Source organism: Dromaius novaehollandiae, chromosome 3, assembly GCF_036370855.1.
Source record: "Dromaius novaehollandiae isolate bDroNov1 chromosome 3, bDroNov1.hap1, whole genome shotgun sequence".
Lineage (NCBI taxonomy): Eukaryota > Metazoa > Chordata > Aves > Casuariiformes > Dromaiidae > Dromaius > Dromaius novaehollandiae.
In genome coordinates, this window is record NC_088100.1 from 73,316,198 (window position 1) to 73,330,362 (window position 14,165).

General features: G+C 36.3%; 1 protein-coding gene across 6 annotated transcripts in view; it reads right to left on the reverse strand.

The window, feature by feature from the left end:
• Positions 1-2,169: 2,169 nt before the first annotated feature.
• The window catches only part of STXBP5 (syntaxin binding protein 5), a 126,895-nt gene continuing 114,899 nt past the window's right edge, over positions 2,170-14,165 (reverse strand). For 5 of the 6 annotated variants that reach the window (XM_064509189.1, XM_064509188.1, XM_064509187.1 and 2 more), the window contains 4 exons: positions 12,118-12,283; positions 11,200-11,311; positions 8,622-8,842; positions 2,170-7,882 (listed from right to left, as the gene is read on the reverse strand). In XM_064509189.1, the coding sequence (XP_064365259.1) occupies positions 7,841-7,882; positions 8,622-8,842; positions 11,200-11,311; positions 12,118-12,283 (541 nt within the window). In that variant the 3' untranslated portion in view covers positions 2,170-7,840. The remainder of the gene's footprint in view (positions 7,883-8,621; positions 8,843-11,199; positions 11,312-12,117; positions 12,284-14,165) is intronic. The other variant, XR_010388420.1, reaches the window with a different exon arrangement.

A 14,165-nucleotide genomic window follows, 5' to 3' on the forward strand; every position in this document is an offset into this window, starting at 1 on the left:
TCTTTCAAGAAATCCTGGAAACTTTAAAACAAAACCAGTAACTGCTGTGCTTAAAAACAAAACAGAAGGTATGCAAATGTCATGGCATAAGTTCACAGCCAGGATTGACTCTGAGCACATTAAAGAGAAAACCTGATGCAATGACCTTGATTAGTCATTGACTTTCTTTATTAGCATGTTTTGTCTACCCCTTTCACAAGAGATGGGAAACACAGATGAGTAAGTGCCATACTATGGAGTACATTTGGAACTGTGTGTGTGTGTGTGTGTGTGTGTGTGTGTGTGTGTGTGTGTGTGTGTGTGTGTATATACTCTGTCTAAATACAATAATTGTAACAAACAGAGGCCCGCTGAAGAGGCCTGGCACGCTGCACTAGTTGCAGCACAACCTCAGAACAAAACAGCCCCATAGCCAATAGACGACTTTCTGACATTCAAGCAACAGCACCTCAGTAAGCACCGTTTTTAGAAACTTTCTGAAAACTTGCAGGTGCCCATAAGAAATGGAAGATTCCAGCTTGAAGTTGTTTTCTGTTTGCACCCACATAAAAGACTCCATTTCGCATTATTTCTGGGGGAAGTTGCTTGTGCTACAGCAATCTACACTAGTTCCTTGGCATTGTCCGATTTATGGTCCTGAGGAACTTGACCTCAGCTGCCCACAGCTGTGTTGTTATGGGAATTCCCAACGGCCTCCCAGACAATTTCCAGGCAGAGACAGTGCAGGTCAGGGACCACTCACAGTAAGCTAAGGCAAACTTTTGGAGTGGAGCACAGTTTAATACTAATGGACATACAGTCATGTGTCAGTGGGTCTTAAACACATTTAATTTACACCAAGTTGACAATGGAACTGTCATAACACATTAGAAGTAAAGGGACCAAAGCTAAATTATGCAGGTCCCATCAAATCTTGGCTTTCCCTAAATGAACATGCTTTGCAACCTTAGTCTGACAGCCCCTGCCTCCGAAGTCAGCCGCCACAGGAAGGGAGCTTTTTTCCCCCAGTGTTACTGGTGAAGGCAGAGATTATCAGAGCTAGTGGAAGCGTAGTGGGGAATGCTTGTCTTCTGAGACAATTCTTCACCATATGCTCCTGCAAGAGGCTGGAGGTACTGCACAGCTTGCAATACCTTCAAATTAATTGGACTGCATTTGATAAAACATTTTTTGATTACAATGCATTTGGCCCTATCTATACCTACACATGCTGCAGAGTTTAAAGTACAGAATACATAACTATCTCGCTGTGGTGGGTGTGTGTGCGCATGTTAAAAAAAAAAAAAAAAAAAAAAAAAAAAAAAAGTAAAGCAGGAGAGGTCTGGGAACCAGCAGGCTTTTCACAGAGAGGTGAAATTTTCTGTGACCTTGCTACATTAATTGCATACTAGAGCAACCAGCAGTGAAATATTTTACTAGTTGAGTTGACATCATGAGGCTTCAAAAATTTCACTGAGCAAGTTCATGCATCTCAGAATCACTGCCCCAGCCCCTCTTCAGATTCAGTATTTCTGCACCACTCAGGGCACCTTTACAAACGTTTCACTATCCCCACAACAGCAGAAGACAGAAAATTTAATGGACTGCAAGCTTAAATTTAGTCAGTGGCAAAGCTGAGCCCCAACCAAAGAAAACAATGCATCTCTTCTGTGTTGCAAATATGGCACAGAAAAAGAAAATAAATTCTTTCCCCCCTGCCCCTGATTTTTAAATTGCTGAACACTGCCAAAATGCAACTAGAGATAATACTTTGATTCACTCAGTCTCTGTCAAATGAGTGATCTTAACTTTTCTGATAGTAAACTTAAAAGGGTAACAGGACTTGACAAGTCACTGTTGAGAAATGTATTTTGGAATGCTCACAGACAGGCTTGGGAACATCAGCACAAAACCCATCCCACCTTCTGTGCTCCCAAATAGCTATTCACTGCCAACCTGGCTGCTGGTGTTTCAAGTACGTACTGCTTAGCTTATTATTAGCACATCTCAAGACCTTAAGTGAAATGAAACACACTCTTTCGGCAAAATGCACATTGCAAAGCATGTGAAAACAGTAAAATTCACAGAAAATGCAAGTAGGAAAGACCTTTTGGCGAGACGTTACTGCATGCTCCACAGACAGCAGGAAAAGTATCCATTAGGAAGAAAAGAAACCCAACCAAGTTTGACTCATTTCAGGAGAGATTTGAATAGTTTATTTTGCCCAATCAGAGCCCTTCAGCATAATGACACATTCATATACACATATATGAACATTTTTTCTGAAACATTAATGTATAATACATTTTAAATTTAAAATACCAGCTGCACAGGTATTTTTATTTACAAAAATATTTCATACTTAATTTTTTTTCACTTTATGATGACATAGTTCAGTTCAAGTACATGTAAGTAAAATAACTCTATGCAACCTAACATAGTTGTTTGTAACAGTACAGTTTGCAGTTCATATGAAACTATATTTGTAGACAGATGGATTTGCAACCCTACCTAAAATGCATATTCCAGTAAACACCCTCAGAAGAGCTAGTGGGGCTCAGCAAGACTTAACTGAAGAATAAGTTGCAATGATCAAAAAAAGAAAACACACATGTACACACTAAGATATACATAAATGAGAACTGCTACACATCAAGCATGCTTACCCACAAGTGGGCGATGTTAGAAAAATTTACTGATGTTTTTTATTTTTCCCCCATGGTGCTGGTACAATGAGACAGTAGCATAACTAGAAAGCAGCATGTTTTCCTAGTTCTAATAACTACAGACAGCAGAGCTCAGGTCTAAAATAATACAGTACTGCTTATTTACACTTCTTTTTTAAAAGGGAATATTTAAAACATGTTCCCACCCCACTCCCTTTGCATTACCTATTACTGAATATTAGTGGTAATCCACATACAACTCCTTACATGTTTTCAACTAAAACAGAGTTTATTTTTGAGTAATTACTTTTGACTGGGAATATGTAACTAATAAAAACAAACACAAGTGTCAAAGAAATGCACAGTTGTATGACTTTTAAGCAAACATTTCCAGGTGCTTTACTTTAAAAACTAAAAGGAATACTGACTGACACCTTTCATTTGGTTGTTCAATGTTCCTGTCTCAGTTCTTCTTTACTAACAACCTCATCTTTAAGCCTAAACTTTATAATGTTTAAAAGAACCCAGAAACACAGTACACATCTGGCTTGAAAGAGTAACAAAATAGATGGTATACAGTACATCGTTGTAACACACAGCAGAAGCAGAAATGGGCCCAGCTTAAATTAACCTTTCAATGAAAACTGAAATAAAATCAGTTTGGCTGATTCGCATACACTACACAGCTTTTTTTTTTCCCTTCCCTATTCTACTTACCTTCCTCCCCTTAAATGTTACTAATTTCTGTCTACAAAATACTTGAAGATTTTGTGGCAGTAGCAAAGTTACCCACATCCACCCAAAAAGATGCACATGACTTATACAGGAAATTGGCTAGAATGAAGAAAAAGTGCAGCACGTTACACCATAAAGGAGGCAGTCCCTGCACACCTTCACCACCACGCAACTTCAGCTGCCATCAGCTATCCGCTCAGCTACGCTAACCCACAATGAGAAAGAGGGGGGCACTTCAGTCACGGGCTGTAAGTTTTTCAATGCACATTCTGAATACAAAAAAAGTTTGATTTACATGTGAAGAGCTGATGTATAATCTAGATTTGTACATTAGTAAAATAAAACCTTTTTCGGACAAAATACATAAAACTTCATTTCAATTTGTTTTTTTTTTTTAAGTTTGAGGAGAATACCTGAAAAAAGCAGCATTTTTCATGGCTATGCTTAAAATAATAAAAAAACAGAAAAGCAGCCAGCCACAAACTGCAGCTACTGAGAAAAATTTTACATCAGGTTTGTTTTCTGAATGCACTATCTTCCCTCTCCATACTTACGGTATTGTTTAAGAATGTTCAAAACGGGAGGTAAAAATAAGTATGATTATTTTCTGCAAAGCAAAATGGGCTATTTGTTTTCATTGCTTAGTAACTATCATCTCGATATGAGATATGAATGTATTCATAAGCTTAAAACAACTTCTTCTATGGATAATATACATACTTTAAGTACTTGGACTTAAAAATTGAACATAATTCTTTTTAAAATTAAAGGTAGAAGTGTACATACAAAAATTATTTAAAAGTAAAAGTATATTCTTAAGCAGTATGTATAAATACAACAGGTTATTATTGTATTATCTAGTAACAAATCTGAAAGTGTTGCAGTAATTTATAAACTAAATGCTGACACAGGATAAGTGCCTTTCATTAGATTCTATATTGTATATACTTGTATATACATATTTTGCTAAAGAAAACAAACATTCCAAACTACAACCACATAATTAGCAAATGTGCCCAAAAGGAATCTGTTCTAAACTCTTTATTGCATGTGTGTGTTTATTTACAAATAATGAAGCTGAACTGCACAAATGTAGAAGTAGGAATTCTTTTAAGGAATTCATTAAGGAATAAAATATCAAGATTGAATTAAAGTGCAGGAAAAATTCAAGTTTAAACTTCAGGTAAGATCAGTGCTATCAATTAAGCAAAAAAGGAAAAGAAAAAAGGAAAATAAAATGGAAAAGAGGAAATGAACTTGCTTCCAAAAATCCTCCTTTGGATGTAGCTTTCTAACATCACCTACCATGCAAGTACCACCTCAGGCAAAAATCTTGGTATAAAGACAGACAAGGGACACAGCTATATATTACTATATTTTATAACTGACTGTTTTCCAAAGAACAAATCACTGGAGATGCCTGTGGTGTAACACTTTCAGACTTATTTGGAATACACACATATTTACACATATCAACATTCAGAAGTTACAATTTAGCAGGACTAAGGTGAAGAGAAGCTTCTTCAGTTTACAGATCCTAATGAGACACACTACATATAAACAGATAGGTAGCAGCAGTTTCTTACACCTGCATCAAAACAATTAAAAAAGTAATAGCTCAGTTGTATTTTATAGTTTTTCCAGACACACTGAAAAAGTTTCACTCAACTAAAGTATCAGCAAAAAAGACAGGGGTGTTCTCCACCCCAAGAACTGCAATATACTTCACTGTATAAAAAGTGCACCACCAATAGCAGAATAAGATGCAATAATATGTTTGTATGATCAACTTCCTTCTACAGAGGATCAAAAAGGAACATTTTAGACTGAAATTGTACGTAGCCCCTATTATTGACTAAAAACCACTTGTGCATTCATCTTGTGAGCAATCATTACATTAGTTTTCAAATCTAGAAGCATGCTCTGAACATATGCAACACACAAAAAAAGATGGAACTATGATCAATTCTATAATACCAAAAAGCTAATACTCTCCTTGTACTGGCATATGCTCTCTCATTCCTTCTTATTTTTTTGCTTGCTGGTGGTTGTCTAATGTTTCCTGATGGGAAAGGTAAGTACATTTTTCTTTCAAACCAAGGTCAGCTTCCATTGAACTACCATGACAATTAGCTGAAGAGTACTTTTGCCATCCATTCCCTCAGAGACTGACCAGATTAATTTTCCAGGATAATTCTGTTGCTCTTAAATATAGTCCATCTTCATCAGGTCAAATAATAATCAATAATCTGAATTTACAAATGTGAGAAAAGGAAGGGGACTACTGTTAGCTAGGTTCTTTCTTTTGGAAGTTACATGACATTAGTTTATCTAGTTCTCTGCTTACTGAATTTTATGCAAAATGGTTTTACTTTAAATATACATTAGCTGGACACTGCAAAAAAGAAACAATTCATGCAGAACCAAAAAAGAAAGAAAGAAAAAAAAAGCACGGCAAGCTGAGTTGAGTAACTGGAGCTAATATGGCCTTGGCAGATACAAGCCAGAGCCATCATAATGCTGCTTGTTCAAACTGTCACATTCACATTTGTTAAGCTCTTTAAATTGAGGACATGGTATGGTATATCCTCATCCTGGTAAGAGAATTCTTTTTTTTCTTTTTTTTTTTTTTTTTAAATTACATGATGCTATACATAAATCAGACAGTTTACCAATTTGTGCTATGAAGCCCAAGTACTTTTGCTGGGATAAATGACAAATTAAAAAATGAATTAAGAACCACCAGTAACTTTCAAGCTTGCCTTATCTATGTACCTGCCACATCATCTTATAATATAAATATAACCCAGGTTTTGCTTTGGGAACATTTGGAAAGTGTGTGAAAACCACACAGAAGCCAGTGCTTGGAGAAGCATACCCCAATGATTTATTATAGACAGTATTTCAAGACATCACCTATCAGCTTCTAAGTATACCCTCTTATAAAACAGAAACAGGCAGTAACTATTCCTGTTTTGAGAAAATAATCTAAATTCATTTTTTAAATGCAAAAATTTCTTGTAAGGATTCCTCTCTCTCTTTTTAAAAGAGGTCTCATGATCACCAGCTGTTACAGCTTTGGTGCAGCAGCTGTTAATGACTTAGCTTAGCTGTATTATTTACCCTGCCCAAACTGAACACTGTTCCACCAATTCCTGAAGTCGTGAAAACTTTTTCAGTGTACACTCTTACCATTGACCACATTATCGAAAACACTGCTTTAGAGACCAAATGCAAACCTTAGGCCAGCTGCCTTTAGTACTCGGTGGGGCTGAGAGAGGTACTTGTAAAATAGCTCTACCAGCAGGATTTAGAAGTTGTCTAAACAACAATATACTGACAATTATTAAATATTAGATGCTTGCCATTATTCATGCATAAGCACCTCCACTGAGTGTAGAACTGTTTGAAAACCTGAGTCCAAGATTATTCGATTTGGTAGTAAAGGACTAAAGGGGCATCTATAACTTAAGTTTTAAGCGAAACCTGCAGCTATCTCAGCTATTTTAATTAATGGCTGTAAAGATACATTCTGTTAAACATTTATAAAAATTCACAGCATGAATGGAACCCACAGCCAACTCTAAATCTTATACAAACTGAACCGATAACTATTTTTGGCAAAAAATAATATTTAAATAAACAGAAGTTGAAGTATGCTCACCACGTTGAAGATGTTGCCACATTTCACGTTGCACAGTCATAACACAAATGAAAACTCCCAGCATGACACACTCCAGTCATATTAATCACTTGACTTTTTTAATGCAAAAATTTTGTATCCTCTTGTTTTGCACTTCACCGAATATGATGTGAATACAAGAATACTAGATCAGGGGTCCAAGAAAAGACTATGCTCAGGTCAGCTATGTATATAATTTTCAACATGAAATCTTCCAAGCTTCCAGTTTTTCTGATGAAAGAAATGACAGCAAACTTCAACTCTTCTTCAACAACAACAGTAAATATAACGAGTCCTAGAGAGGGTAGGTGTAAGTCAGCCACTGTCCAATAAGACAACTTTATTCCAGCTCTTGGACCCCTGATTTATTGCCTCTCCTCACAGGAGGGTATAACACTGGCAGCAATTACAATAGCACAAAAACTTTTGGCATATGAAATATTAACACAGGATTGATCCTGCATTGCCCCTGCCCATCTCATACTACATTTTCCTTTTACCCTCTTTTCCATATGTTCAAGTTACCTGCTCTGTTCCCAACTCTCAGCAAACCAACAGCAAAGAAACACTTGAGTTTTTGTTTGTGTTTCTCTTAAATATAAAGCTCCTCAGTTAAAGCGACAACTGAGGTAAAACAGTATGTGATTTGTGCTAGGAAACAACAGTATCCAATGGTAAATGCTCCTTTAACTTCGATGGTCCTGGCAAAAAAATCAATGAAAAAACAGAAGATTTTTTCATCAGGACAAAATTAAACAGATGTAACTGATGAGGGTCATCAGAATTGGTACCACTTCTTGTCTTTGTACTTCAACATCATCTGAAAACAAACATAAAACCCATTTCTAGTTAGCGTTTCTGTAATGTATCAAGAAGTACAACGATATAAACAAATTACAAGCTTACAAAGCAGAATGAGAAACAGGGACCTGAGTAAGGCTTCTCACAGCTGCAATAACCACACTGCTGAACAGTGAGGGGTCAGTGTAATGAATTTTCTAATGGTAACCTTGCTGCTGATAGTCTGGACTTGGAGAGAAAAAGATAAATTTTGAGAGGATGGGAAGGCTGCACAGGAGTTCGGGGGTGGAAAGAGACCTACACGAACACTGAAGGGAACAGCTATCCTCTGTACTTACTGAGGAAAAAAAGACCTCAGATCCATGGGATTTGCATTCAGTTGGATCTTTCTTAAGAATCCACAGGAATCACACACAGCGCACTACTCTTAATACATTTAAATCTGTGGTACATTCTTTAAATAATAGGAACTTATTAAATAATGAGCAAGTCTATTAAATATCTGCAAGTCTACGTGCCACTGAGGCAGAGGGTATGTTTCAGACCACCATGCTGCACGGCAAAGCTGCTTACATTAATACTTAACTACTAGAGGTTACATTTGCCAGATAAAACTCAAGTGTCCATTACCAAGGATATTGCCTTCCCTTTTGATATTTTTAATACACATGACATCAAAAGTCAGTTAGCTGCAAAACTTGTATTTATCTGAGACAGAATAAGTTTAATGCTCTCAGTTTCACATGCAATGGACTCACCTCATGAGCATGTTTAGAGAAAGAATCGGCACTGTAAAGCATGGCTGCAGTTTTTTCTTCTAGTTCTCCCAGTTTCTGTCCTCTTTCATCTAGCGCCAGCCGGGCTCGTGCTAGTTCCCCAACTACACCAGATGCAGCTCCTTTGACACCTTCAATACCCCCAGGCCCTGGAATATGCTGGGCAAGACTTCTCGATGCCTTCCCAGATGCAGACTCTCCAACTAGAGGCATTTGCAAAGCAGTAAAAACAGAACGGTATGGTTTTCTATCATTATTACATGAATAGCAAAGTTTATAAGTAAGAGGTGTCATTATTTTGCATGGATGCCAAACACTAAATCATAATTGTGGCTACAAAGAGCACTTGATGCTTGATGTTACTGGAGGGAATTTAATCAAATTGAGATTTGAAAATATATTTCAAAGTTTCCAGGCATTTTATAAAACTATAGCCTCTTTGTGGCCCAAGTGTAAATTAAAACTCTCACAACAGTGCTGGCTAATATCACTGGCACCAACAGAACTGTGCTGGTGAAATGGTTCTTTACAACACAGCTCGCTTCACTGGGGGGGCACCGCAAATGAGGCCGACAGAACTGGAGAACTTTGCTAACTGTGGCCAATTCTGGAAGTGCTTTTCTGGTGCAGCCAGCCAGGATAATTCTACCAGTACAATTTTCCTATAGTGGGAGTGCAGTTTTAAATTCAGACACAAAGTTCAGGTGTCTGTGTTCCCATTATAGACAAGACAAAAATTACGTTAAAAAAAAAAGTAAGTAACATAAACCATGTAAAGGCAGTACAGTTGGAAGAACAATCAGTTCATCCTACAGTAAAGACCCAGGACTGGTCAGCTGAATAGCTCAACTCCAGTGACCATGTTGACTACATCTCCTGCGCTAAAAATTAGATGTTACGCACACAGCTCATTCTAGACACTTAATGAAGGTGTCAATCCTGAGCTGAATTGTATCCTCTACAATAATTTTTTGAAAGAAGGCCAAAACAGTGTCTTTAATATTTGAAAATCAAGCCAAATCATCTTATATTAAAAAAGAATTCTAATTCTTTTTACTCTAAAAAAATTGAATTATGGTTTACATCTTTTTTTCCTATAGCAATAAGAATATTCACAAAGCTAAATATTTTTTGAAATATTTCAGGATTTTCTGATTTTATGCTTCTAGAAAGAATGATTTTCATTTCAACTAATACTATAAAATTCTTAGTATTGAAAACATACAAAAAGGCAACAAACTATTTCCCTGCATTGCAGACAGATCCTGCAGTGATTCTCACTTTAACTATTTCTATTTTAAAGACAGTTTCAGATATCTTTTCATATTCAATGAACTTATTTTCAGGCTGCAGTTTATTAAGTTTTTACTCCATTCAGCAGTAACTTTTTTGAAGGTGGGAAGCAAAACAGTTTTTTTTTTTTTTTTTTTTTTTTTAATCAAAAGCCACAAAAAAACCCCTTATATATAAGAAACATTTCTGATCTCTTTAAAAATAGGTCAGAAAAGCCAGTGCAAAATGGTGGAAATCTGAAATTGAGTAAAAAAAAGATAACTTCTGAAGTTACAAGTGTGCTTTTGTGTGGCCATGAAAAGGTAGTGTTTCCCTTTTTCAGTCATACTGACTAGTTAAATGTTTAACTTGTGCACACAAGTTTCTCTAATACAAAACTGCTAGCATTTCAAACTTATACATATACATAAATGCATGTGGAATTTTAAACTCAAAGTGACCTACGTTGTTTATTCAAATGTACAGGCATAAGTGGTAAAGATTCATTTTATTTTTAATGGATAGATCAAAAGAACCTATAAAAGAAAGGACTGCTAAGGAGCCTTGCCTGTTTTAAGAGTAACATTTCACGTGAAAAGGGGAACAGTTCTTGCTTCCCAATAAATTTGCGTAATATCGCATTTCATTTGTATGAGAAGAAATTTGTTTTTATCCTGTAAATACATTAAAATGATGCATATGACCACAATAAAAGATTAATAAAGCTGAAATAAAAAAAGCAATGAGAAAGCAATAAAAATTTGGCCATATCTGAAGTCTACTATCCTATATGAAAAGGGCACTGAATTGAACAGTCACACAGTCCTGTCCTCACTGTCATTCCTAAGCCATCTCTTCACAAATCAAATGAAGAAAAAGAATCCAGTAAATGAACGGAAGTAGAATAGCAATTTAACTTTGTCACTGACTAAAAAAAGTATTTTCCAGAACCAGCCTCTTTTAGTTCTGCAGTGTGAATCATGGGCAGTGCCATACACTTAAAGATGAAGAAAAATAAAATCAGCTGTCCCATTTATTTTCTTATTATCCTACCCTGAATAAAGGTGGTAGAGAAGCCTGTGAGAAAATAGTAACAAGCTTTCCTGTTACTTGTTGGTAAAGGGGGGGGCAGCATATAAAACTATGAAAAAGTATTTCTTCTCATTCCCCTTTTTTAGCTTTCTCTTTGCAAATATAACGTTATATTAACATATGTAATACATTCCTCATGGCTGACTGGTTTCCTTACATGGAAATACCAGAATAATAAATAATACAAAAAACTTACAGAGTTCTTCTCTGTCAAGTGACTGTGCCCCACCTCCAAACAGGCCTTTAAAGAAACCTCTGTTTGGTGCTTCTGGCGTTTCTACAGGAGTGAAGAGCTCACCCAACATTTCCTTTGCAATGAAGAAGAGACATAACGAGGCATAAATTATTGCACACACAAAGTAATGGAGTATTCTTTTGCTTTAAAGATTTTGGGGGATTTGAATTTTAAAATGAAAATGCTTTGATAAGTGTTTGGCTTTGCAGTAGACAGTCAAGGCTACTTATGAAGTAAAAAATAAAAACAGATTAGAAAATCTGTCAGAACCATCTGTTCTGATAGTTAGAAGCTATTAGCTCAAGACTATTTGCAAAGAAGCATGTCCAAGCATAGCTCTATTTTCCCCTCAACAACTTGGGCAACACTCCTGATCTGCTTTTGTTGAAACTGTACCTGCAAATATTCATATTTATGTGTGGTATGAAAGCAGACCTTCCAGATTCTCTCTGCTATTTCAGAATTTTATACAGCTTCCACGTCAAAGCACGGTTGAGAATCTTCTCAAGCCTCTAAGTATCCTGAGCTGGCACTCCCCACTGATGGCAGCGTGCATCTTTACTTGCAACAGCTGTGCAAGGGAGTTTGGTTAACTTTTGTTGAAGTTAACAAAAAGTTTTTTTTAACTTTTGTTAACATACAGATAGAAAGGAAACTGAGTAAGAAACTATGTTTCAAATACCAAGGCATAAAACAGTACAATGTAAGAGGAGGGGAAATGATTCATCCTGAATCAGGCTCTACACTGTGGGAAAATTTAAGCATGATATACTTTGGCCTTCAGCAAACTCAATCACTGTGAAAGCATCATGAATTTAGAACTGGGATCTCCAGGGGATATTTATGTTAGAAGAGAGTAAATTTGCTTTTATTCATTACCTGAAGATTTTCACAAATTTCTTGACTGTAAGTGAGCCTCTGTATTTCGGTTGGTGAGACAAGATAGAGCGCCTGTCCATTATTGGTGAAGCAGAATGTTCTGGCTATCCGCATATTTGTGAGTGGCAGGTAATATACATCCAACAAGGGCCTTAAACTTGGCAAACTTAAGAAAAGAATTAAAAAAAATCATTAAATATAGCAGGATTGTCTAATATTGATCAAATAACAGTGATTTGTAAACCACAATGTATCATTTTCCTTATACCCTTTTCATTCTCTGAATAAGTGCAGCTTAAACAGGACATTGTGTAGTGCGATTACAAAATCTCAGAAGATGAATATGAAATCTTCCACGTAGCATCTCAAAAATGAAACTTAGATAACTGCATCACAGATTCAGTTGAAAATATCACTTAAATGATTAAGTCATGCAAATCACAGACATAATTAAAGTATTATTCAATAATCAAAGTATTTTAGTATTTGCCAAGAATTTTCCCCTTTATATATAAATTAAATATTCTGTTTCTCCTCTCAGGTGAACAATTCTGCCTTGACTAAAAATAAAGTCTGCAAGAATGTGTTTGGTAACACTTGGAAATACACAGTGGAAGTATTTTCAAAGGGAAACAGAATTCAGTAACCTAAACACAACAGCCTTGTGAGTTTATGTCCTTCCTTTTTTTGTTGGCTGCATATTTAAGACGAAAATCTCTTAAAGCAAAGTTTGCTTACCTGGTATTTTCTGTTTCTGCACATCTAACTGCAGTATTTACTACATCAAGCTACTGATGAACAGACGCAGCAGACCCAGGCTGTAACAATGTTCTTGCTACCAAACATTCCTCTCTCTCAAGGTAATAAAAAAATGCAAATAAGAAGTGACTGAACACCTAATGTCTTGCTAAATAGAACCCAAAGTGAACCACTACTTCAGAAGTATTCCCTGTGAAAATTTTGTAAAAGCAAAACTTACAGAAGAGCTTAGCTGCACTAATACCAATAACATATTAAGCAGTTTCTTCTGCAGGTATCATCTGAGTAAGATTATTATTCCTAGAGACTAGAAAAAGGAGCAAGGGGCCAAAATGCAGCTGAAAGCAGTGAAAAACAAAGGGAAAAAGTAAAAACAACAAGATTTTTTTCCCCCAAAGGTACAGTAAAAGATTTCTAAAAGTTATGCTTACATTTTACAGATTCCCTCCTAGAAGTGCATTTCATTTATGACAGACATGCAGGAGGACGGGTAACATGACTTTGGAAACAATTCTACAGGTGTGAAATAAAAAGTAATATTGCCCTGTAAGTCCCACCATCCAGTACTGACTTGGCTGCCTTGCATGTATCTAAAAATGCAATATTCCTAAGAGTAAACTCATGTGAGGAGACTGCCAGGCTTCGGATCGACTGAGGCATAAGACATCCTTACAGCTTCAAGACAAATCACAACATTAGATCACTTAGGATAGGCACGACCTCAGTGACAGCATTTTCAGAGTATGAAACAAATCTGTAACATTAAACAGTCTGCAAGGTATTTATATCTGCTTCAAGCAGAATGACAAGTCCCGTTTAACTTTGTTATCAGTAGATAAGTACTCCAAAGCCAATGGGACTCTCGGGTACAACACTGCGCTCTGAGAACTTTACACAGAGCACATGAAGTTCACTTCACAGCAACGATTCATTTCTTCTCAGGTCAGTCACCAGTCTGACCCTCACTTGGCAAGCCAATGTGGCTGCCACCAGAAACAACTATTTCAAAAAAGAAATTAATCCTTTTCTAATAAACTCGGTGTCACAACAAAAGTGCCATTTTAAGTCAGGGGAGGGCTGAAAGAGAGGTTAATACTTCAGAGGTAACTTCCCTGTGCATTGTAAAAATTCAATATAGCACATACCTCTCTATGCAAAGTTTATTACAAAACAAAATGACCCTGAGGAAAATAAGATTCATAGTAGATATTTAAGCTAGCAGACTATCTTAGAACTTCTGATCTGCAGAATAAGGAGGAAGCTACATAGATCTGTTGTCGTGTTATTGT